The following is a 26,513-nucleotide window of genomic DNA, read 5'->3' on the forward strand; positions in this document are numbered from 1 at the left end:
ATATCCACTCCTAGTGTCTTTTCGTGATAAATTCTGCCGTGCTCATTTACCAGAAAAACGCTGGGTTTCCACTGCAGCGTCTGGAAGTGTTTTCTAACCAGCTTCAAGTTAAGATACCATCCTGTCATAAGTTCAAAACACTTGTCAGCTGAGACTGGAATGTAATTTTATGTGTGTGTATGTCAGTGAATGACTGTGAAGGAAGGCAGATTTCAAACAGCTTTTCAGAGACAGATTTCTCAAACAGCGGTAAATCTTTCAACATGAAGGTCAGTTTAATTATCACACTTGCAATGAAATCAGTGTTCAGGCCAATGTGTGTAAAAACTAAAAGGAAGGCTGATCCTGAAACACATACCTTTGACAACACACCGTACTTGATGCAAATCACCCCACAGCCAAACAATCAATACCACCAGATTTCCAGCCAGTCAGGAAGAACCCATTACTAACATACAGCCCTCATTTAGCTCTCAGATAAAAGCCAATGAGTCCCCGGAGTAAAGCCATTACTCTGATAATAGAAACTCTTTGAAGCAGGGGACAGCAAAGGCAGTAAAGAATGACCAGCAGACTTCCTGCTTCACACAGGATGTTTGGACCTGCACCGTTATACGAGTGTATGTTTCACTGACCGAAGGAGTATAAGGAGAGGCTGATAAAAATTTTTACTCGTAAATACTTGTACATATTACTTGTAAAACAAAAGCAATTGTTGCTTATGCTTTAAAGGGTTTCTCCAGCAAATTTTATTAAAATTGGGGGACTTGTGAGATACAGATTTAAAAAAGAATGGTCAAATTGAAGCGGCAGAGGCTGAGATATCCTGAGTTTTAATCCCTAATATGGATCAAACCCCCAAATCACTGGATCCTACATTTCACTTGATGCAGCTCAATTCATTAGACTCTACCTGCTTCCTAAATGCACTGAATGCAGCACTGAATTGAATATCATGAGTGAAGTTAGTGGATTGCCCAGCGCTGTTAACGTCTTTTTTAGTGTACGATCGTGTGTACATTTTTCATACAGATCCAACCAATCCATGACACATGGAAAAAAGGAGTGCAACATGAGTTCAATTTCTTGGCATCAAAACTGTGAAGCTGTTAAAGAAGATTTCTCTCAGAGGGCAGAAGTGTTAGGGGCTACAATGGCGTATTTCATCTGGAATTTTATATGGAGCAATCAATCTATCAGAGTCTTTAGTCCTGAAATCTCTGTAGATTATTAGTCAAGCCATCATCTTGGACTGATCTCTGCATTCTGAGTTACTGAAAGTCAAATCACCAGAGGAATAGAAGCCAAGCACTGTGCACAGGAAATATTTCTGTCTCAGACAGTTTTGAAGATCATGATTGCTTGTGACATTGACAAATTATTAATCATAAATCATGGCTTGTATAGTGGTGATAAAAATAAAAAACCTGTGGCTATTGAAGCAGGTCTCTCCTGTGACTGTACTGAGAGTTACAGAACACTGGGACCCCTGATATGTATATATCCCATGTTTACCCTAAAATGTCTAAATAAAGCTCAAACTCTCATGGTTTAAAAAATACAGACTGGGCATTCAGTTTTCTTTAGGATTTTCAATTGTGTGTACAGAAACATCTATAGGAGAAGACCCAGATGTGATGGTGGTGTGGTATTTTACACTAATGACAACATGGCAACACTCAGGAGCACATCACAGCATCCTCTGCTCTCAGCAAACAGCACATAAATCAAGGCACTACATAAACACTTATAGATGATCCGAACCAAACCTCATCACCATCATCATCATCATCATAATGTGTGCCTGAAACCACTTAAACCATTACCTTAATTTGGTTATACAAATAAATTAACTTATGCCAGATATCCTTCTTGGGAGTCCAGGAGACCCACAGCCCTCTTTAAAGGTCCGGCAAAATACACTTTACAATGTTTTATCACCTTGATATTTCATGACTTTTCTTCCTTTTCTGAGAACGGTTTTGAAACCTGATTTAGATCTGACAACATTTTTTCGGAAGCAACCATTACTTCTGTTTGAGGTCTCAGAGACCAGAGGTGATAGGTCTATGTTTTAAGATCTTATTTTTCAGTTGCTTTTCATGCTACACACAAAAGACAACATTACATGCTGCACACTGTATATAACTATTTGATTAGTGAGGAATGTATATACTACAGACTGTATGTCAGACTATGAACGAGTATATTGAAAATATGTAAATTAATGCCTTGCACCATGACTGGCAGTAATTGCTTTCAGACAGTTTTTCAGTTTTAAAACATATTTCTGAACATCTGTTGATATTCTCCCACATTGTTTGCTTTGAAACACAAACACACACACAAAAAAAATGCAACTCTTGGACTAGGAAAATAAATGCAATCAAGGAACTGGCATCTTCAATTGTAAGATTGTGAAAAAAGTAACCTTTTGATGGTTTATGGTATGAGTATTTGAATAAAAGTCTTTATAAAGAGGGAACTAAACTAAATTAAACCAAATTAATGGTAAATTATTAATGATCATACTATGGACAGCTACATTTAACCTGCTTTTTGTTCATCTTATAAAAATCACTTCACTTCAAGTAAGTCACTCCTACATAAAAGCCACAACCACAATCTCCACAAATTTCCATTTTGAACATGGCACATGATTGTATCAAATGTTTGACATTTGTTGTTTAAATACACATACACAAACACACACACACACACACACACACACACACACGCAAATAAAATTGTAATAAATTTATCTCTTTATATAATTGAGGGATTCACTCAGGAGACACAGATAACTGGAGCCAGCAATGTTACATATTCCATGTCTGAAAAGTGTTTTAATTACACTGTTAATCAGTGTTGAAATTTGCATTTCAGGAGAAACTCTGCCGCCAGTCACAAAGTACAGTATAAACTTGTCACTCACATTTGACAGACATGTACACACGTTTCTGTTTGGCTTGTAATATCACATATATAATCTCTTGGTGTTGCCATGTTGCAAACATATGGCTCTGTTGGCAAATGCTGCTCATTGTCCTGTGAGGCGGGATGATGATTGAATACATGTCAACTGTAATTCTCACAGGTTCTGGCCCTGAGGTCTGTGTGACCTCAAACAGCACCCAGCAGAGGCTGAGACGTCAGGCTGACGAAGATGGGGGCCACCACAGGAGAGGAGAGGAGAGGAGAGGAGAGGAGAGGAGAGGAGAGGGGGGGGGGGGGGGGGGGGGTGTGTGGGTGGAGGTGGTGAGATGTGGAAACTATATGGAGAAAGAAAGAAAGAAGGAGAGATGGCAGGAAAGAAAGAATAGAGGTATACGTAAAGAGAGAGGAGGAAGTGTAGTTATCCTTTAAAACAGGGGTGTCAAACCTGTCCACAAAGGGCCGGTGTGGCTGCAGGTTTTTGTTCCAACCAATGAAGAGCACACAGTTTGACCAATCAACTGTCTGAAGACTGAGATCAGTTGATTAAATGAGTCAAGTCTGGTGTGCTGCTGCTTGGTTGGAACAAAAACCTGCAGCCACACCGGCCCTTTGTGGACAGGTTTGACACCCCTGCTTTAAAACTTCACCATGGTAACAATTCCACAACAAGATGGGTGGGGTATCCCCATCCAGACCCTCTTCCCCCACTCTTTTTGCCTCTCAACACACATGCAGTCTGTCCTGCTCTTGCACTCGCGTCCTACCACAGCTCCCTAATGAGTACACACTCAGAGCAAGTCAACACAAGTACCATCATGATTGCTTCAGCTTTTTTTCCCTTCTTCCCTCAAAATCAAGTCTTTCTCTCTTGCTCAATCTCTTTCATTCTGTCAAAGTGAATTGCTGTGGCAGAGCTAATGTTTGTGTGTGCATATGTGTGTGTGTGTGTGTGTGTGTGTGCTTGTGTGTGTCTGTGTGTATGTGCATGTGTGTGTCTGACTACAGGTTCCATCCGCAGACGATAGCAGCTCAGCAGGTTGTCATGGCATTAGTGGAAATTCTGAGCCAGTACCCAGAGGAAGAAGGGAGGAGGAGGAAGATGAGGAAGATGATTTCCTCTTGGGGATTATTTCCATCCATTACCAGCACTTCCCCACCTCAACTGAGTCTATGTGGGAGACTCAGTATGTATGTGTGTATATTTGTGTGTGTGTGTTGTGTTACCTTTTCCAAAAGCATTGACGTTTTCCCCGTCCACAGTCACTTATGTTCTACATAAGATGTGTTTGCACGTCCAAACCACTGAGACTAGGTTGTGTGTTGCTTGTAAGGAAAATAAGCTGTAACAGCCATTGCTGTTTTATGAAAAAATGTAAAACTTTTCAAACTTTTAGCACCTTTCCTTCAAAGAACGTCACAACGAAAAAGAAATACATCAACAGAGATCTCAGACTGGTTTACTTGTTACTTGTTCTTATTGGCTTTAGTCACACCATTGTCATAAATTAAAAGTTCTAAATTTTCACCAGGTCTTGATGAGGGGAAAACTGCTGGATCAGTTTTTATACAACATCACTTCCAGCTGTCTTAATCTGGGTGTGAGGGGATTAACATTTTCTCCAAGATCATTACTGCAGCCTGGTGAAATCGGTGATATTAAAACACTTCTGCTGAGCCTCGTCTGCTGTGTGTGACGTATCTATTAAAGAGTAAGATGACGGTCAAATTTAGTGCCTTATAATGAGACAAAGTCACTGCTTGACTTCTGCCCTGCCTAAACATTATAAATATTATTCCTTCCTGATGGCTGACAGTGTTTTTGGGGAGGAGGGCAAAGAAAATTTCCCAATTTTCCTAAATTTGGGAAAATCACAGCTTAACATACAGCCCTCCAGAGAGAGACGTGAGGAAATCATAGACTGAAGGCTGTGATGTATTTAAGAGCAGAGACACATGGTACCAATTGGACCTAAACTCCTGGAATAACACTCTTTATGTCAGGGAAGAGAGAGGAAGGGAACCTAACATGGCATCCTGCTCTGTGTGTTTGCATTAGATATTTCAAAATGACTGTCAGTCCATTTTGTGTGTATGCGTGTGTATGCGTGTGTGTGTGTCTGTTCTTGTGTCTTTGTCTCTGACATAATCCCATCAGCCACAAGGTCTGATGTCAACATCCAGCAGTTAGTGGCCTGTTATGGGTGGCTTACTGATTGAGCTGTTCGGAAACTGCACTTCACGCCCTAAAACCACGCCTCGAGACGCCGCTGATTTGCGACTGCGGTTAAAGTAGACTCAGCTCTGATTTGCACCACCCATCCATTCAACTACACTCAATCAAAAATCTTGGACTTGGAGTCTTTTTCAAAACATCTGAGCCAGTTCAAACCCAAGCATATTGAGTGCACTTTTAACACTGAAAAAGGCTTGGTTCCTGAATACACTAGCTCCACTATGCCTTCTACAATCATAATAATAATAATAATAAATCTGTTGGATAATCATGATGTAAAAATGGCTCTGTTTGCACTGCAAATTAACTTTTTGCAAAAGAACAGGAAAATTGAACATGTGGCTGTCATGACTAGCCCCTAAGGGGGCTGTTTTTGGGAATCCTTTTATGTTCTGAACTCTTTTGTGGACTTTTGAACTCGTTTAGTTTGTTAAGTTTTGTTTATAGTTCCTGTTTTTAGTTAGTTATAGTTCCCTTGTGTATCTTGTCTTGTTCTACTTCCTGTCTTTGTCTTGTTTCCCTCCTTTGTGATTGTCTGCCCCGCCCTAATTGGTTTCACCTGTTGCCCCTTACCTTGTGTATTTAAGTCTCGTCGTTTCCCTGTGTTCTTGTCAGTTCGTTTTTGTCTCATGTCGTTGTCATACGTTTTGTCTCTTGCCCTTTGCTCATGTCTTTTGCTTTTGTTTCTCATCTTGCCTCTTGTCATTGTATCCCCAGTCAGGTTGTGTATTTGTTACTTTGTTTCTTGTTTGGTTTTAGCTCCTTGGTCCGTGTTTTTGGTCCTCGCTAAGAGTGATTTTGCGTTTGCATTTTGTATTTTTGTTTTTGTGCCTTTTTCCCCTTTATGGGTGATCCTTGTTTTGCCACTTTGTTAGAATAAACACTATTATTTTTGATTACGTCTGTGGGGTTGTGCATTTGGGTCCAAGTCCTTGCCCTAGCCGTGACAGTGGCAACATGTCCATTACTGTTGTTGTCTGTACGTCGATTTAAATTGCTACATCACCAAAAAAGTGATGAGAGATGTCTCTTGTCTTGGGTTAAAAGAAGTGAACTTCAAAGAGGTCACTGTAGGATGGGTGAAACAGTACACACACCCATACACAATATTTAAAAACAGCAGAAGACGGTGTTGGCTACACCGTTTTCAACACCATCACACACCTGCAACCTTTCATCTTACACCTGAAGGTAAACTAGTGTAATAATGACCACACTGACAAAGACAGCTGAAAGTGATAGAATTTCATTTTAAATATCTGAACGTACTTGCTGTTAGCTGGACATGTTGTGGAGCAGCACCTCTGCCACGTCTTTCTGCTTTTTGCTCTGATGTCATCAGTGATCTCTGTTTCCACACTGCTTTTGTGACCGTGTGTGGTAGATGCAGCCTCAGATTTTCTCTGTGTCAACAGGAGAATGACAGCAAACTTCACCATCAGTGCAAAAAGCACTCCTTCAGCACTGGTCCCTTTGAGATTTTCCTCCGCTGATTTGAACAAACCACATTATATTTTGCCCACGACCTTGCTCCTCTAAAGTTTAATCTACACTTCGGTTGAGGGGTGGTTGTGTCATTGTGGGGGATTTGTGTTCAATCACAGCCTGCTACACTGGACAAGGCAAAAGCAAAACAAACCTTAGTTTGACAGTGTGACATGTTTTGTGAACACAGGACCACAGCTAACTATACCTCCCAGGATAATTGCTCATTATATCCCCCTATGCTCTGCTGTTGTTTCCTGCCTGTTGAGTCTCACTGTGGCAGACATAGAACACAGAACATGGAATGAGTGTTTCTGGCTGTAGGTCTGTGGTACAGTCTGTTGATTTCTGTGAAAATGTAATAGACATACCATCAATGGAAGTGACAACACTGGGTTGTAATTCTTATCCCACAGTGTATGATGGATATTGTTGCATATTGGCATTGACAGCAACATGACACTTGAGCACAACCTCTCTTCAATGGCCCGCATAATCAGATGTTACCATTTGCTCCCATCAGCCCTTTCTGTTTTCTGATGAAATGTCCTGCTGATTCTGAAACAAGTAGCAAAATGTCTGGAGCAGGAAGCATTCATGTGTTGCTAAAATGTAATTTACCATTCTCAGAGGAGAGGTAAATTAACTTCTGCTTACAGTGAGTTAGACTGAAAATAGGACACAAATCATTTAAAAACCACTGTTACATATATTTCACATATAATGCAAAATGACAAGAGGTCAGGGAATTGTCATAATGGATGACACTTCCACTGTTTTTTGGTCCTGAGAGGATTAAAAATGCCTGTTTTTACAGTTAAATAAATGTTTTCTCCACAATCCTGTTCACTTTGGATTACCACTGGCTGGCCTCTAATGCAGTAATGACTGAGACTTAACACAAAGTGAATTTTGCAGTTAGTGAGTTTGCTATATGTTGGGCAGTAGACATGCATGAGAAAAAAGACGACTGAATAAAAAACATGTCACAGTAGCACACTTTATAATAAATCAATCTTCGGGGTACCTCATAATGGTATAGAAAGGCCCTCATTTTGACAATTTCCCATGATGCCTGTGGCATCTCTGTTCTATACTGTGTTAACTCTACACCCACTTCCAGGAAGCCTTTCGGTCTGCACGTAATTGTGTATTTCCTTGTTTAAATAAATACCTGAGTAAATGAGCATGTACAAAAGTAAAAAAGCAAAGAGAACACGACTCATTTGGCCCCAAACAATATATGGCCCCTGTGACAATAATGTCGCTCACTGCTGACACAGTTGGGGATAGACCCACTGGAGCTTGGAAACTGTGTGTTTTTACTGCACTATACATAAACAATGCAGGTCTATTGGGGGTTTCCTACCACAGGCCCCATTTCTATTCATCACCTCGGTTCATACATGCTTATGTTCAGAACGTTACCTTTCATAAAAAGGATGCTTATTGTGTGAGATGCTTATTGTGTGAGAAACCTTTGGTTTCATGATAAAATTATCAAATCAAGCTTATTGTAATTATGTAGCCTAAAGGCATCAAGAACAACACAGCTTAACGAGCTGTACAACATACAACACCGTCTTCATTCAGAATGGAAAAACTCCACAAAATAGCCCTTTAACAGGCTGTTTTTGAGTGAGCCTCGCCACTCAAAAACAGGAACACGTATTCTCCAAGTTAATCTGAAAAATTCAAAATCATTAACTTTAGAGAGACATTATTTTCACAGGGCAGCGATAATATACAACCCTCTTGTATCCTAAGTTTCCAGGTATTGTGGAGGAGTTCCTGATAATGAAGGCGATCACTGAGTGACTCATATGGTCGTAGGAGTAACATGACTCCTGATTTTGGTTGGATATTCCCTTCAGATCTCCTTTCAGAGGAGCTACTGTACATTTCAGACCCCTCACTCCGGGTTCTGCATTACACAGCACTGCCTGCTGGTCAAAGTGTGGAACTGCACTCTTTGAATGCGTGAATCAGTGAAATGACTGAAATTCCATAACATCCAAACTCCAGCTTGCACGTGGACATGAGTATTTCTCATACAGATGACTGTGGATTATTATTCTGCTTCCAGATGCTCTGACAGTGTCTAACTTCTCGTTGAGTGATTTCTTTTTTTCTAATCATATGCACAACTATTAATATCAGCCCATATACACAGGCTTAATTTAAAGCTCAGCGCTTGAGTATTTGAGTTTTTACACTATGTGTGTGTGTGTGTGTGTGTGTGGGGGGGGGGGGGGGGGTTAATAAAGACAAAACGTGTTGGTGCCACAGTCCTGCTCTGCTCTCAGGTTTGAATGGAGGGCACGGACGGCCAATGTAAGAGCCTCTCTCTCTCTCTCTCTCTCTCTCTCTCTCTCTCTCTCTCTCTCTCTGTTGCTACCTCAGGAGTTTGAATGACTTTGGATGAGTGAGTCCCTCTCCTCTCCCTCTCCCTTCTCCTCTCCGTCGCTCCTCCTTATACCCCCAATACCTTCCCCTCTTATTAAAACAACACGCCAATCTGTTGTAGCCCGGTAAAGGGGTTTGGGAGCCGCAGCAGCCATAAAGGAGGCTCCACACACACAGTCGTCTGGAAGGAATTAGACAGCTGAAACAGCGACAGAGAGACTTTTGGCCACTTCTCTGCGCTCTGCGTAACTTGGATGCTTGGGGGAAACTATAGAAATACGTACCTACATGCCCCTGCACAGATCAAAAATACAAATGATCTGAATGACATCTGATCATTAGAGCCATTGCTGGAAACTTTTTTTTTCCGTCTGAATATGACTGACGCCGCCAGAGGTGATGGCTTTTCTTTGTAACTTTTTTAAAACTTTTAAATATGAATGAAACTGTCAGAAGTTGATGGAGAAGAATATTTATCATTTTTACACAATCTACTTTTTATTTATACTTTTTTATATGAATGATGCCAAAGTTGACTGACATGATGTTTGTGTTTGTACACCTCAGAAGCACAGTTCATGACAGCAGACAGACTGTTAAAAGCTAGAGAAGACGAGCAGTCCTGATTATTTTTGAGCGACCAGTTGAGAAAACTTTTCAAAAGAATTTTTTAAATTAATGAGGACCATTTTGGGCGGATTCATGAGACTTACTACTTCACAAGTGTCCCTTGAAACTTTGTCAAGACTTCTCCCTGTGGAGAGCTGACCGCATCCCTCCTCAAGGACGAACGAGAGAACAGCTGCTTCAAGGTAGGCGGCCAGTCATCCTTTGGTTTGGTGACCCTGCAGCGTGCTGACAGACAGTGATCGATGTTTCATCAGGAGCCAGACACACTTATGCAGAGGTGGTTTTGACGCTAATTAAACGCATTCAGATTTTAATTTTTGACATATTGATGCTCCGAAGTCTGATTTCAATACGTCATACAATGTATTTCATATGTTTAAATCATAAGGATGCTGTCCAGTATTTGAGCTCAACAGTGGGAGTGATGCTTAAAGTTTGGGGGCGAGCCAGCTGTTCCTGGAGAATTTCTCTCCCTCTCTCTCTATGCGTTTCAAAAAGTCGTGCGTAAAGCGCGGACAGCATCTCATCCACAAAGGTTAGCCACTTATTTAATAAGTTATTGCATTAACTAAGAAAATTTGTGTCTCCAAAGTTTACTTTCCGTGCCCTAATTGGCACTAATATCTTCATTCCTCCTTGTGCAGCTGTGCCAGCTGTGGAAATGTGCGAAACATTTGTCCAGATTAATCTTCTAATCATATAAAACTACTCACAGTCTTGGCTGAAAAAGTTATTGCAGCCTGAGAATCAACAAAATTGGTGACGTCCCAAGGCGTACGTCATTCTTTGAGATGCGTGAGCCAATGGGAAGGCTAGAATTGGACACGTTCATCGTGCCTCGTGGTAGGAGCGCGTAATTTGACGTCTAATGTGAATGACCGCTGGCTGCGCACATGTGAGTGCTGAATAGCCTTCACGTTTTAGTCAATAATTAGGTAATTAGGTAGATTTAGATTGTCCTAGAGATCAGAAGTGTCAGCACATAAAGCATATGTATGTCAGGTAACACCCAGACACACTGTATCAACAGTATAATATAATGAATGCTACCTTGTTACTTGCTGTCAGCATCATAACTTTCTCACACATCCTCTACAGACACTATACACTGACACACAAATGCAAATGAACATCTGTCACACTCCTCTGACATACTCTCTTCCTCCATCCGCCTACTCTGACCTTGCAGTTTGTGGATACCATCTGCTGGCTCATGTAAAACCCACACAAGGAATTTAAATCTGTGAGTTGGATGTGTAAGCATTCATGACTTTTATCTATGATGTACAATACAGTTTATATATATTATATCCTGGAATCCTTGAATGTCTTGAATGTCTCAAGCCTCTAGGGAATCCTTTACTGAGGCTTAGTGTACTGTAGTACAGAAAGAAAGGCAAACCATCTCTGGTGCCTGTTAGTGGAATATTAAGCACTGACACAGAAAGTTAATTATGTGAAGCAATGTGGGTAGTTCATGGAGGTGATAGTAGCATAGCATAGTTGGTGACAGCTAAAAAAAAAAAAAAACAGTTGAAGAGTAACTTTTTTTGCACTCTGCATTCATGACACAGACATTCAGTTTATTGCCCACTCATCAGTGCTACAGGATGTTCTTCCACACCGTGCACAGAGCAGTTTGCGACTTAACAGAGGAAGACATTCCACGACTGGTCTCCATTAGGGCTCACAACAAGTCTCACGTGCCATGACTGCTCACAGCATGGGTCCTTCAGTGTTTAGGTCCTTGGGGCTGGTAGGGTAAAACTTACTGAGGTGGTTAGAGGAGAGTGTATATGTGCAGCCCCTCCCAAAAACACACCACCGCCACCTACCTCATCTATTCTACATTAATGCCTTTTTTTCCAGGTTCCCTTGGTAAAGTAGCAGTGAAGCAGGTCTGCCAGTAAAAGTGAACATTTGGATTCCTACTACCTCATACTGAGTCACACAAAGTCTCACAGGGTGAGAGTAATGCCAGCGCTAATGCATAGGTTCAGGAATTACACTACACCATAAAGAAACCCAGGAGCTGCATGAAGTAAGCTCTTTTTGAGTAGCAGCAAAGCAGATTTAGTTGGCTCCCTGACTCTCCGATTTTTTATGATACTGATGATATTACTAACAGTACACCATATTAATCTGCAGTGCTCCAAATTTTAAAGTCTAGTCAGTCATATCTTTTCTTTCATTATACCTCCAAACATCTTTTCATTGATCCATTCAGGCTGATTGTGAGTCTCTGTTATCTCTTAGCCATAATTAGACCTGAGCACTATGAATAGAATTTTCCACCACACAGGGGGGAAGACAGTTATTTTAGAGCACTCTTGATAAAACTCTGTTGCCAGAAAGGGAAAGTGTTTGGTCAGTGGATGACATAGATAGGCTGGATTTGAAGGGTTTGCCTTAGGGTTACCCTTACATGTGGCTCTTAAAAGCAGGAGAAACCAGTCACTAGGGTTTTTTTTTTCATGTGACTATGAAGAGTTAAAATGTCACATTTGGTGTTACACATTTGATGCATAGGGAACAGCAGACAAAGCAGAAAAATAGCTGTGGAGGATTGGACTCTCAACTGAGTTGCATCTGTAATTTGGCCAAAAATGTTGGAGCCTGCCACAGTGGCAAAACTCCAGTGCCCCAGCTGGCAGCAAACTGAGCCAAGTCCACCACCATGTGCCTCAAGTCTCTCTCCCCCCTCTGTCTTTGGTATCTGCCATCCCTCTCTTGCTAACTTATTTTTCTTCTGACCCACATTCTCTCTCTCTTTCCTTGATGAGTACTGTCATCCTCCACCACTTTTCCAAGTCTCTCTTTCAGCTTCTCCCCCTCTCTCCTTCTTTCTCTCACACCCTCTCTATAGTACGCTTGTATCGTTTCCTACTACTCATTCATAAGAAAGAAAAGCCAGGGATGAGTCAAAGGGAGAAGACATGCCAAAATGCCAAACAGCATAACATGCTTTCAAAACTGAGAAAGGATGTATCTCAGAGTTTTATTAAATCATGAGCCGCAGCTTCCTCATCAACCTAAATTGAATAAAACTAAAATGGCCGAAGTGATTGTAGTAAAAGAATGAGATGACGCACAAACAATGAATTAATCAGTGTGGACTAATACAAAACACCACTAGGATGCTGTAACCTTTAACGCCTTTGCCAGTTAGTTATCCTTATCACACCTGATTCTAATAGCACACAGAAGACGAAATACAGACAGCTGAGGGTGGAGAAAAAAGAGAAGGGAGACGTAAAAATCAACTCTCTTGTAACGTTGTACCTTTGCCAGTTGCGGCCCTGTCCACCTGATTCCAATCATGTACGGAGCAGTGCAGTGTAGTGCAGTGGGTGGTGTTACTGTTTAGTTCTGGATCTTATAATGACAACGCTCCCACAACAACAGCGCACTGTGACCACGTGGGGGGTTTATAAGAGGGAGGAGGAAGAGAGGGAGAAAGAGGAGGAGCGGGGGAGAGTCAGTCACTTCCTTGCAGTTCCTTTGAAAACCTACATGACCTTTCATTTCATTCATACTAGCGCAAATAGTCTAGAACAGTACAGCATCCATCCAACTGCAATATTTATACCATTGAAAATTACAATGTCACGATGATGACATGATGAAATACGTTCATGTTTTTTTTTTCTGTCGGCACAATTACATTCACACTATTTTTGGAGCCTGATGTGACCACCATTTGACTATTTTTCATAAACCATCAATGAAAAGATTCTGAAACAGATTTATGTCATGAATTAAGCAGACTTTGTGCCAGAAAGCTGAAAGCAGCACGAAAGGAAGTGGAAAATAGCAAGCTGGCCTTGATCTCTATGTCTCGCCTAAGATAGCAGACAACTCACAAGTCTTTCCCAGCTGCTCCCTCTCCTCTGCCTCATCATCTGCTTAGGAATATGTGAGCCCTTCCTGCACCCTGCTACAGCCATCATGAGGGCCATCTCCACGTCTGAGGTTTTTTAAACGCATCTTGGCCTTTTCCAGCTCATACATACACACACACAGACTAATGTATGCACGCACAATCTAATGCACACACACGTTTACTTTGTGTAATGCTTGTTCAGGTTCCAGACTATATATCTTTTGACAGAATATGCGTTTGAGATTTCAAAGGTGTGTATGACCTCATCACGTCTGGTTTTCCAATGCTCTTTGTGATAAGATAAACTTTTTTCCAGTAGTTCTTCTGTGGATCAACACTAACAGGCTTTTAGCAAACTACAAGTGTCATTCGAGTGTCTTCATTTGCTTGCATCGATTGTTGATTGATAGAGAAAATGACAACTTCATAAATATGTCCTCTGTTCATTCATAAATGTATCAGTAAATTATAGCCATGCTTCAGTCACATACTGTATTCGTGCCCAAGGTAGACCAGCCACAGGTGAGAGTGGCTCGCTCTTCAGAGCAACAATAAAGTTTGATTTGTGAATAGCATTTATCTGGCCAGAGCCGTTGATTTGTGAATGTTACACTTGCAGCCAGTGACTGCTAAGTCACCATAACATAAAGATGTAAGCTTTATGTGGTCTCAGCTCCACATAGACCAGAAAGCTGTCTTTTTTGGCTCTGCTTCAGATTTATACTGCCTGTGCAGAGCAGTGAGTAATCACACACACCCTTAGACACGTACACATACAGTATAGTGCACGCACACACTCACACACACATACACACAGCCTGGGACCCTCCTGGCAGGGATTCCACTACTCTCCTGTGAGTTTCGTCAAACTATCTCTTCCTCTCTGCAGCATACATTCACTCACACACAAAACACCTCTTCCTGTGCTCATATGTACACTGTGGCCAAAGATACACTCTGTACAACTTTTGCTTAGCTATCACATTTGCACAAACACGCACACATGGCCAATGTTCAGTGGTAACAGTAAGACTTAGTGTCTTAGTGAGATGTTGGGCCACCACAAGCTCTCAGGGCAGCTTCAGTGCACCTTGGAGCTGATTCTACAAGTCTCTGGACTCTACTGGAGAGATGGAATGCGAGTGGCTGGTATTGTTTTCACCTTGTGAGCCTCTGTGTGTGTGTGTGTGTGAGTTTGTGTCATCATGGTAAAATGTGGTCCTGGAGACACCCACTGTATTGGGAACTACCACAGAGGCAGTTTTGAGTAATTCAGCAGGTGTGGTGCCTGTGTGTCTGTCTGTGGACAGATCTTGTCACAGTGGTAGCATCACAACCGTGCAAGATGCAGTCATAAAACATGCCAAGTGTGTAGTTGAGGCTCACAGAGCAAGCAGCTTGCTCTGTGAGTCTCTTGGATTCTTACTCCACACTCCTTTGGCATTAAGGCTGCTACCACGGCTAACACATCCATGCATCTATCTGTCTGTCTGTTAAATCTCAGCATCGACTTTATTTCAAAAAGAGCCAAATGGAGTTTCCCCCAGAGGACAGTTACATTAGTGAGAGAACATTCATTCATTCATTTATCTCTCTGCTAACCCACCATCTATTTTCTGTCCCTGCAAGACTTAACATGACTGTAATATTATCTCTGCAACGGAGCCAGAGGGAGTTTTACTCAAGAGACTGTTCATAACGTCAGAGTGAGGCCACCAAAGCATCCAACCCAAGGTCACCATGGGGTTGGACACACACACGCTCACACAACAAAGACCAGGAGATACTGACGGGGTTCTATCACTCACATGTGCCAAGATACAAAAGCAAACATAAAGCTGGGGTGAAATCATCCACATGTACTAATGACACCTTCAACACACACAGATACATGTCATACACCGTCACGTGCAGATATACATACAAATTACACCAAAGTGACATCATCCACGTGTCGATAACACCTCAGATACTCCACTGATGAGACACATAATCTCACAGGGGCTGGGGCTAAGTTTGGGTGACCATCATGACTGATTTTTTTTTTTGTCTGTAGTTAATCTTCCTGCAGTCTGAGCTAATTGTTAGTCTGACCTCTGCTCTGGATCACACGCCCAAAATGGTGCATGAGACACTATGAAGAGCAAAGTATCCTGACAAGTGTCAGTGTCTGTCTTTTTATTCTGAACAGCCTAATTCACAAAACGGACTGCCTTTGACAGGTGCTCCATCTGTAATGAGGGAAAAGCAGAGGGTGTATGCCCATGGAACATGACCTGAATTGAATTTCACAGTTTGGTTTTGTACCTCCAAGTTTTCCGGTTTCCTCCCACAGTCCAAAAAGTGAACTGGAAACTGTAAATTCCAAGTAGGTGTGAATGTGTCAGTCTGTGTTAAACCTACAATATTCTGGTGAGCTGCCATGAAGGTACCATATCATAAATTAGATTGACTACTGTCTTAATTCCGAAGTCTTTGACAAGATGAACTACACAATACATTCACAAACCATTAGGTACAAGCAGTATATTTTAATGGTGCATTTACATTAAAACATTTTTGTTCCGAAGCCGTGGCTGAGTTCATTCAAAGTTGATGTAGGAAGGCAGGGTGAAAGAGTTTGTTCTGGAACACCATATAGTTGTAAAACATTATACACAAGTACATACCAACACACACATGTTTGTACACATGTACAAACTGAAGGTTTAAGTTGGAATGCTCGTTCAGCTTCACATAATTAAAATGTGTACAGACAGACAGACACACACACGTACCTCTCTCTCTTTTTTATGTGTGCAATTGTGTGTGTGTGTCAGGGGTCTTGTAAATGAGCAGCTGACGTTAAGAGTCGTGCCACGTGCCAGAGGAGGCCTGCTACACTGGTTGTGGCCTTCTCATCCAAAGATCAAATGAACAAGGCATTATGTCTGAGCCAAGGGGTGTGTGTGTGTGTGTGTATTCCTCTCTCTTCGCTTAGCCTCTCTCTGCTTCTTCACTGTGACTCCATGTGTCTTGCTTCATTTTTCTTCTGCACTCTTTTGAGATGTTTGCCTGCCTTCTTTTCTGCCCTCTGCTATCTGCTTTTACTTGCTTTCTTTTTTCTTTCTCTGCAGCTCTGCCCCTATTTTGCCCTTCTCCCCTACTGTCTTTACAATTCTTTTTCTCTCTGTGTATTCCCCCTTTTCTCTCCATCCATCTGTCTTGTGTGTATAGGTGTGGTGTAAAGAACTCTTGCCAAATCACAAACACTGCTGGGCTTTGTGTATTCTTCTTTTGACAACTTTATTGTTTGTCCGGATTTGTTTATCTTGCTAAACTTACATGTAAAACTTACATGTAATGATGTATGATGTTATAAAATGTATTGTTTGTAAGGCTCAATGTGCACCACATGGCATCAATGCAGTTGCACCAGAAACAATTTCTCAAGTTTAAAATGTTTAAAATGCAGCACAGAATATTAAATGATGTCCTACACAGGGCTGCCTCACTGTCTCAGTGACCTTCATAATGTCATACTCCTTACCAACTTTCCTCTATGCTATGCAGTAGCATAGAGGAAACTTCTTCATAATGCTTAAAGCAAAATAATGTCATAGTCTCTCTCTTTTTACTGTACATCTTTATCTCTGTATCTGTTCAATCACAAAAATCCTCTTGTCATACTTTCTGTGGGAGTTGCAAAGGAGAAGAAGCACACGTGCGCATTAGAAAATCTAAAAAGCTCTTGTCTTCTTCTTCCCACGGAGATATAAACAGATGACATCACAGGGTGGTCCGCTCTGCGTTGAGCCACGCTGAGTGGGTCTCCGTTGGTCTGCCAAACAGATGGCGGTAGCAACATAATGAGGGCTGGAAACAAACTTTAACATTTTGAGCAGAAGATTTTGTGCAACAGGGCCCGTGTTCGCACAAGATTGTCACTCAGAGTTTAGGCACAAAAGCAGTGGATGCTCGTCATCTGTCCCCACTGAAGACATGCTGAATATTTCTCTATGGTCTAGATGGGAGTTCCTTATACAGGGTGCTTGCCTGAAAATGATCTAAACTTTGCCTTTACAATGCTGCAGAAAATAATTGTCATAATTGTTTCTTCCAAACACTTACAGGGCTTGGAGTTTGCATGTTTGGCAAAGGTAGTGCGCTCACTGGTTAATTAGGTCAAGAAATCTTGTAATGTGCGCCCACCCACACTAAAGCAGAGCTGGAACAATTGGCTACTCACAACTGTCTGACATTTAGACAGGGATTTTGGGGAGGGGTAGAGGGAAGGAGAGGGGCAGGGAGGGAGTAAAAATAAGGAGGAGAAACTTTACTGCTTTCTCTACCTGAGTTTGTTGTAATAAAACAAGGTTGTGTGTGCCATAGGAGGGTATGGTCAAAAACTGTGAATAAGCATTTTCCATATTTTACATCTTATGAACTTTGTGTTGTGCTGCTGTTACTTATAATGCATAATGTGATGCTAAAGATTCTGCATCTAATCATTGCACTGTATGCCATCATGCTTACAATTCATTTACAGAACTACAATCATGAAGCTTTTGCACCACAATCACTAAGTTTAACCCTTTTCTTTTGTTCCCAGATGAGGTGTCAAAGAGTCCTCACCTACCTGCGGATATTTGGGACCACCATGTTCGGTGTGTCCCTGCTGGTAGGCATCTCCACAGCCTACATCATGGGCTACCAGTTCTTCACCACTGCCCGCAATCACCTATCCTTTGGCCTATATGGAGCCATATTGGTTGTCCACTTAATTATCCAGAGCCTCTTTGCTCTCCTAGAACACAGAAACATGCGGCGCTCCTTAGAGACGCCAATCAAACTGAATAAATCATTGGCGTTGTGCATCGCAGCGTACCAAGAGGATCCAAACTACCTGAGGAAATGCCTGGTGTCGGTGAAGAGGCTGACGTACCCGGGGATCAAAGTGATCATGGTGATCGATGGGAACTCAGCTGATGACATGTACATGATGGAGATTTTTAAAGAGGTGATGGGATGGGAAAAATCAGCCACCTATGTGTGGCGGAGCAACTATCACAACAGAGGGCCTGAGGAGACGGACGAGAGCTACGCTGAGAGCCTTCAGCAAGTCTCCAGGCTGGTGCTGAACAGCAAGTGTGTGTGCATCATGCAGAAGTGGGGAGGGAAGAGAGAAGTCATGTATACAGCCTTCAAAGCACTGGGGAGGAGCGTCGACTACGTGCAGGTAAGGGCAAATAAATTAGAAATATGTAGTAATAGAGGGGGTTTGAATTAGGATGATGAGGATATGGTGAAGGAAGAGATAGATAGGCAAGAGTTAATGCAAAAGTAGCAGAAAAATGGGAACAGAGATGCGAGGAAGGGAGGACCAAGGAATGTCAATGCTGTAAATAAGACACCACTACATAACAGATAAAATATTCAGTGATATGTGTCTGTGTGTGTATCTGTGTAGGTGTACACACACAGGTAAGACAGTTGACATCCGATGGAGGATGGAGGGAATCAGGAAAATGTAAACTAGAATGGGGGATAGAGTGAAAGGAAGGAGAAGGGGAGATGGAGAAAGAAATGGCAGGAGAGGAGGGCGGGGGGGGGGCTCTTCCAAGCCAAATATGGGGTCCACAAAGAGTCTTTTGTATTGCTTTTAGACATACAGTGGCTGTGTGCATCGTGTTGTGAAGTGTAGCGTGAAAAAAGGGCACCAGTAGCTGATCTCTAAGTGTAATAACAGATCTGCTTCACAGAGCTGAGTGTTACATCATCTACATGAGTGGTATTCAGGAGTCTGGGCCCAAAACTGTGTCAGAGAGAGGTGAAATTTGGTGCACATCGGTTTGCTGAATCTTAAATGTCTTAAAGTCGCAGTTAAATATGATCTAACTTTCTGTAGTGCTAAAAGCTATATGGAATCAAATGAATTACAGTCATCAGTGAAAATTAGTTAAACAACAATAATTTCAGTGTTTGTTAATGACACTTAAATTATATCCTTCCCAAGGGTGTTTTGCCGGTGAATACAGTCTTATAATACTCACACTGTGTGGTGGTGTGGTCTAAAATATAAACAGGCACTGCAAACATTAACATTAACATACTGATACTTACTGATGAAGTTTCAGGAAACATGTTTTTATCCTGCAGATGGTCAATATTAAATGAAATATGGGCTGTTGTGACAATTGGTAGTATGGTCATGAAGACGATAGCTAGTCCTCATTAAAGCAAAACTATGTCGTTTTGAAAGAAGAAACAACCTTAGAAGATCTGGTGTGACCGGTATCTTATAGTGTTTGAAGTTGGTATTAGTGAGTATCTGACTTGTTGCTTGTTGCTACAGCAACTCCTGCTCAGCAAAAAAAAAAAAAAAAAAAATGTAGTCTAAATTGAGTTAGTATGAAAACTAAAAGCAGTTTGAAGGGTGGAGCAGTCACATGGAGTGGTCTGACTAGACTCCTTTTCCTGAAATGTACTCTTTAGTGCTAAATAGTGACATTAATTGCAAATTCCTATGACAACGTTTTTCTTTTTATCAATGAATGATTGTGTTACACTGCAGTCACAACAGCACCAAGAATGAAAGCAGAGCACAACTGTTTGGCTGAGATAGGTCCAATAAATTTGCAGGTCCTTGTAATAATGTGATGATCTTAAATGGGTTAATATCTTTAATGTCTCTACATATTTAGTAGGTTTACAGCTCAATGTTTCTCTGGTAAAGTTTTTTTTCCTGCCAAAATGCTTTTGTTAAGTCAACGAATGCAATGTATAGATCAATATTTTGTTCTTGGCATTTTTTCTCTGGCTCCCAAGCAGTGTACACCATGTCAATGGCTCGGCTGTCTTTTCTGACCCTCAGGCAGTAGACCCAGGTCTAGATGGACACTTACACGGTTCAACAGAATTTTTGCAAAGATTTTGCCTGCAATTGATAACAGGGAGATGCCTCCAGCATATCTATGCCTGCTGTTGCATTACTTGCCTATCGCCACAGGACTTGGATGTTGACAGGGTGCAATGACTTACACAAAGAATTTGGATATCAGTAAGGGAGATTTGTGCAGCGTCAGCCCCACTCTCTGGTCCAGCCCCATCTATACCCAGTGGCAAGACATGGTCAAGACAACTGGTGGTGGCCCTGTTTGCAGTGGATGGTCCAAAGACCTCCACAGGGGCTCCACATGCTCTGACTCTGACAAACTGAGTTTTCTGGGTTAGTAAACCACATGATAGCAGCTAGAAGGACGGCCCAGATGGAACAGGCCAGAAGCCAGAGGCACAATTAACTGGTCAGACCAGTGGCCTTTACTGTGGGACAGAATACAAACTGATAGAAGAGCTACTGTACATGAATTAATTTCAGATTTAGAATGAATGTTTTACATTTGCTTTCTAATTTATAAATTCAAATTTTCTGTTTCCCTCAACAATAGACTTGTAGTGTATTTGTCAAGACTCTCTTGAAAAAAAGTCTTGAAAAAAGCTGTAACCAATATACAAATCTGACATATGTGTAAAAGTGAAAACTATCAAACTGGCCAAAACAACAAATGTCCTCACGTCATACTTGTTCTGTAATAAGCAGCTGGTGGTGTTTTAAAAAGACATCTTGAGCAATGAGTGAAACGGAACAGAAAGCTCATTACTGTAATAACTTTCGAATAATTTTATTGAGTCTGCCTAAGAAAAAAGGGGGATTTGAGGATAAAAACTCTTTGATATAATGCCGTCAAACACCTGCAGCTGGCTATAGCCAGCCAGAAACCTTGTGTTTAACAGAGATTTCAAAAGAACTTACTGCAACTCTCCTGGTAATCATGCCAGTATATTTCCACATGCAGGGGTAAGGATAGACAGTGTTGCATGCTTTTTTACTATCATGAGGATCTGCCTCGACATGTCCTCAACAGTTGTGTTGTTCATAAGGATTTGGCTCAATTATTGTTTTCATCATTTGTTTCTTTTAGGAAAAATACCATTTATAGAACTACATGGAAAGAGCTAACGAAGAGCATCAGAGAGATAGTGGATGGTGATTAAGTTTAAAGCAGTCACTCTGATCTGTGCTGGAGGGAATTTATCACTGGCCCTATTGTTATTTAGACTACCACAATTTCATTGGATGCATTAATTTTACTTGTTAGTCACTTTGTATTTATCTTTTTTTTTGGAATACTGCCCAGAAGAAAGACCAGACAGACTGGTTGGGGGGATGGGCCACTGAGACATATTGCACCTTACCTTTTCTGTGTTACTTTCATTTCATTTGTGAATATGAACAAACCAGGAAAACATGTAATCCACCTTAGCAGCCATAAATTAAAGGGAGGCCGCTTTGCTTGTGCCAAGATTTAAGTCTAGTCTGGCAGTTAAAGTATACTGTGTACTCTCCTCAAGCTGTGTGCCTTTTTACATGACTTTTGACCCTAAAACACAGATAACTCACTGTTGATTTTGTGGGTTTTACCCAGGTGTGTGACTCTGACACCATGCTGGACCCAGCATCATCGGTGGAGATGGTGAAGGTTTTAGAAGAAGACCCAATGGTGGGAGGTGTTGGAGGAGATGTACAGGTTTGTTAATAAAAAAAAACTGAGAATATTTTCTTAATCCTTGCAAGTAAAAAAATTTACAAAATTAAAATTTCATATCAACATATTAAACTTTTTTTTTTTCGCTTATGAATTCCTCCTTAGATCCTAAACAAATATGAGTCATGGATTTCCTTCCTGAGCAGTGTACGGTACTGGATGGCCTTCAACATTGAACGGGCCTGCCAGTCCTACTTTGGCTGTGTGCAGTGCATCAGCGGGCCTTTAGGAATGTACCGAAACTCCCTCCTGCATGAGTTCGTTGAGGACTGGTACAATCAGACTTTCATGGGATCCCACTGCAGTTTTGGGGATGACCGTCATCTCACGAACAGAGTTCTCAGCCTCGGGTATGCTACCAAATACACTGCACGATCAAAGTGCCTAACTGAGACACCGATTACATACTTGCGGTGGCTCAATCAACAGACTCGATGGAGCAAATCGTATTTCAGAGAATGGCTATATAACTCCATGTGGTTCCACAAGCATCATCTATGGATGACTTATGAGGCTGTGATCACAGGCTTCTTCCCATTTTTCCTTATCGCCACTGCGATCCAACTCTTCTACCAAGGAAGGCTGTGGAATATTCTGTTATTCCTACTAATTGTGCAGGCAGTGGCTCTGATAAAGTCGTCATTTGCCAGCTGCCTCAGAGGTAACATTGTCATGGTGTTCATGTCGTTCTATTCTGTACTGTACATGTCAAGCCTGTTGCCAGCCAAAATGTTTGCAATAGCAACAATCAACAAGTCTGGATGGGGGACCTCTGGGAGGAAAACAATAGTGGTGAACTTCATTGGTCTGATTCCTATATCAGTTTGGTTCACCATCCTCTTCATTGGGATTATCTACACAGTAATCCTGCAGACTAGAAAACCTTTTCCTGAATCGGAAAAGATTGTTCTGATCATAGGGGCAGTCGTCTATGCCAGTTACTGGGTCATTCTGTTGACTTTGTATGCAGTACTCATAAATAAGTGTGGGAAGAGGAAGAAGGAAACACACTATGATATGGTGCTGGATGTATGACTGACAGTCATCGTTTACCACTGAACTCTCTTTTTGGGTTGTTTTCACTCACACAGTGTTGTTGCTATGAAAATGTTTTTCAGATGCAGAACAGCTCTGGAGGCAAAATTGTTTTGAGTTCAACCAAAATGGGCAAAGAACCAGAGTTTATTCAAACTTGAAGGGCACAAATGCAAATGGCAGTGGCTGCTTTCCTTGTTCATTCATGACCATCCTATTCATGACCTTCCATCCTAGTTAATTAGCTAATTACCTAAATTACCGATATGTTTAGATGAATATCAGCTAGTGTAGGCTAACTAGCTAACCTATATAACTCAGAATGGCAAGATTACATATATTACAGTTGGCAGCAAGAGCTCTATAGGCTTTCTAATATTAGCTACCTCTTACTCTTGTCATTTTCACTGGGCTTCAGTATAACATTACCAACTTAGCTAAAGAAACTGCAGATTTTTGGCTCCACCCATTGGGGTTTACCTTGACCTATAAGAATATTTTACCTCCAGAGCATCATTGTGTCACCAAGAAATGTCTGTACACCCTGACTATAAACCAGTCTATATGCCCCTGTCAAATGGAAGACCGAAAGACCGCAAGTATATTTCTGTTTCTACAACATTGAAGATTACATTCCTGAGTGTAAAAGGTGTTGAGAGATGTTCTGGGGCATCACTGTCTAATTAGTGTAATTGTAATCTGCAAGTATCTGGATGGTCTGTGTGGATCTTATAAGCAAGTGAGCTTAGCCACCTTACCATTAAAAACCGACTCAAAAATCCACAAGAAGTTAAACTATATCCGTTGAATGATAATGTTCAGGTGTTACTTCTGAGGTAAATGCATTGATGTACATTTCCAGTGTTTCACAATCTCTTTTAGGAAATACAGTGTCATTTTACAAAGAGTGAAAATTTACAGAAGGGGCTTTAAAGTGGAGAGCTGCTCTCTTTCTTTCATTGCACTCATGTCATATGGGAAAGATACAAACTTCCTCGCAGTCTTTGCGCATTGTAAATGTATTTATAAGGCATCTATATCAATAAAGGCGTTTTTGTATTATTTAAGTCAGTACAGAATTGCAACTTCCAAACTTGCAATTTCCATGCTAGTGCAGTCATTTGATGTTATCGGTTACGCCTATTGATGAGTTTAAAATGAGTCACAATCCATCACTCACTATGGTGCATATATCGGAATGTGAAAAGGTGCAAGATATACAGAAATATCCAGTAGTGGTATTAAAAGGCTACAAATCTGCCATGTCTGAATGCGTGGATACTTCCAAGTCTTGTCCTTGGACAATCAGTCATTATTCCCATATGACGTGAATGTTGTATTTTTCTCAACGTTTACAAAGTGAAGAATCTCAAACTGTTCGCCGATTGGTAGATATAATCTCCACCAGATCAGGTGAAAACATGTGACCAGAAGAAAGACGATGTATCATTGCTGCTGTGACTGTTTTATTTTTACGGAAACAATGACTTTTTAAAAAGAAATATGAATGATGGGTGTATTTTGCAAAATGGTTTTTACACTATTATTGTTCTTTCTACCAAGTTGAATGATAACCACCAAGTAGACACAGAGGACATGTTCCAGTCCAAAGATGCTTGAATGACCTGCAAGTTAAGAAGTAAATGTGAGAAGAAAACATGAGTGTACCTAATGTGGGAAGAGTACTACCTGATAGGGGGAATGTGAATGGGGGCACTTGATGGAAGGCAACAGTATTTTGGAATGAAACAAGTCCAGTGTTTGCTATAGACCAGGAGCAGACATGAGTTTAATTCTTATGCACTTTTATGACTCTCCTGTCATCCAGTGTGATGCTTGACGTAATCAAGATGAAATACCTCAGTGGTTCTCTTTGCATTGCATCAAGGCGTCAGAATGCTGTCCAAAGACTGATGCATTCTGAAGGTCTCAAGTAATTTATGATCTGTTTGTGATATTAAATATAAAGGTGTCCTTTTTTTTTGTACACGGTTCCTTATAAAGTCAAAGCTGGATCTCTCTGCCTTGTCGGCCCTTTGTTTTAGCCGTTTACTCATTGTTACCTTGTATGTCAATGCATTTTTATATAGACATTTTTTTATTCTATTTTTGCTTAGCTGCCAAAGATTCTTTATTTTCATTCATGTTTTTGTAAGAAAATGGAAAAAATTGTATTTGTTGTGCTTTCAACTGTTCTGACAATGACTTGTATATCTGACCAAACAATGTGAAATTATGAGCTGGGGGTTTTGTCTGCAATAACAACAATAAAAATGCAATTTGTAGGGATAAGTTATTGATTTCAAAAGATATGATGAACCTGTGTTTTTGTACTTTGTACTTAGATAGAAAACCAGCATATTTATGTAAGAACATTCTGTGGTTTGTAGGAGTCTGTATGTAGTAATATGTCCTCTGATATACATGATGACCCTAAATTTCCATATGTCTACACTGCAAAAATGAGAACCTAATTGCTAAACTTTTTTTAATTGCTTTTTTTTTTTTTTGCAGTGTTGAAACTATATGGAGTCATGCCTCCTATGTTGAGTTCTTATACAATAAACAATAAAGCCAAAGCAGACTGAAAACTTTCATCCAAAAACATTTGCACAAAATCTACAAATTATGTATGTTTTAAAGTTGTGAGGTTCCTTATTAAGAAATAACCTCTTGTTAAAACTATACAGTTTTAACAAGAGGTTCTGTTTCAAGGTTTTAATGAATGAGACCAACAGTTGAACCAAGGGGTTGTTTTCATGCCAAACTAGTCATGGGCAGTGTTATCGTAAAGCACTTTTGTGTTGTGCCAAATAAAAATAACTATTGTTTTACTTTGCTGTCCCTGGAGTTTTTTTATGTAGTTTATAATTCATCTATTTGATGAAAGTGGCTTATCTGACAGTCAAAGCAGTAATGTGTTCTTGCTTCAGATACTAATTCTGCTCCATCTTTTACTAACCATTTGGACTGGAAAGAAGCCACGGGTGGTTTAGGCATCTTCTCCAAACACCAGCGTAAAACACTTACCATAATGTTCTCTGTTTTCTTTCCTGTCTTTTTCCATGCTTATTATGATCATTATGGAGAGATCAGTCTCCCTCCAAAATAATGTCAATGTGTGGGTGGTACAGGACTGGTAGTAGCAAGTGTATACTGTTAGAATGAAAAATATTTTTGTAATGATTTGATTCAACTAATCTAACATTTAATGCATTGTTTAATAACTGACAAAACCGCTGTTGCTTTTCTGCTTCCTCTATTACACTTCTTGGCAAAGTCAACTTCTCTGCAAGCCTACAAAATATCAAAAACACAT

At 40.8% G+C, this 26,513-nt stretch overlaps 1 protein-coding gene across 1 annotated transcript; it reads left to right on the forward strand.

The window, feature by feature from the left end:
• The first annotated feature begins 9,604 nt into the window (after window positions 1–9,604).
• Window positions 9,605–25,949, forward strand: has2 (hyaluronan synthase 2). Its single transcript, XM_041043449.1, has 4 exons — window positions 9,605–9,873; window positions 18,166–18,792; window positions 22,040–22,141; window positions 22,265–25,949. Exons 2-4 carry the CDS (start codon window positions 18,166–18,168, stop codon window positions 23,192–23,194), a joined length of 1,659 nt encoding a protein of 552 aa, XP_040899383.1. The 5' UTR covers window positions 9,605–9,873; the 3' UTR covers window positions 23,195–25,949.
• The last annotated feature ends 564 nt before the right edge of the window (window positions 25,950–26,513 follow it).

The sequence above is a fragment of the Toxotes jaculatrix genome, chromosome 8 (assembly GCF_017976425.1).
Source record: "Toxotes jaculatrix isolate fToxJac2 chromosome 8, fToxJac2.pri, whole genome shotgun sequence".
NCBI classification, from domain to species: domain Eukaryota; kingdom Metazoa; phylum Chordata; class Actinopteri; family Toxotidae; genus Toxotes; species Toxotes jaculatrix.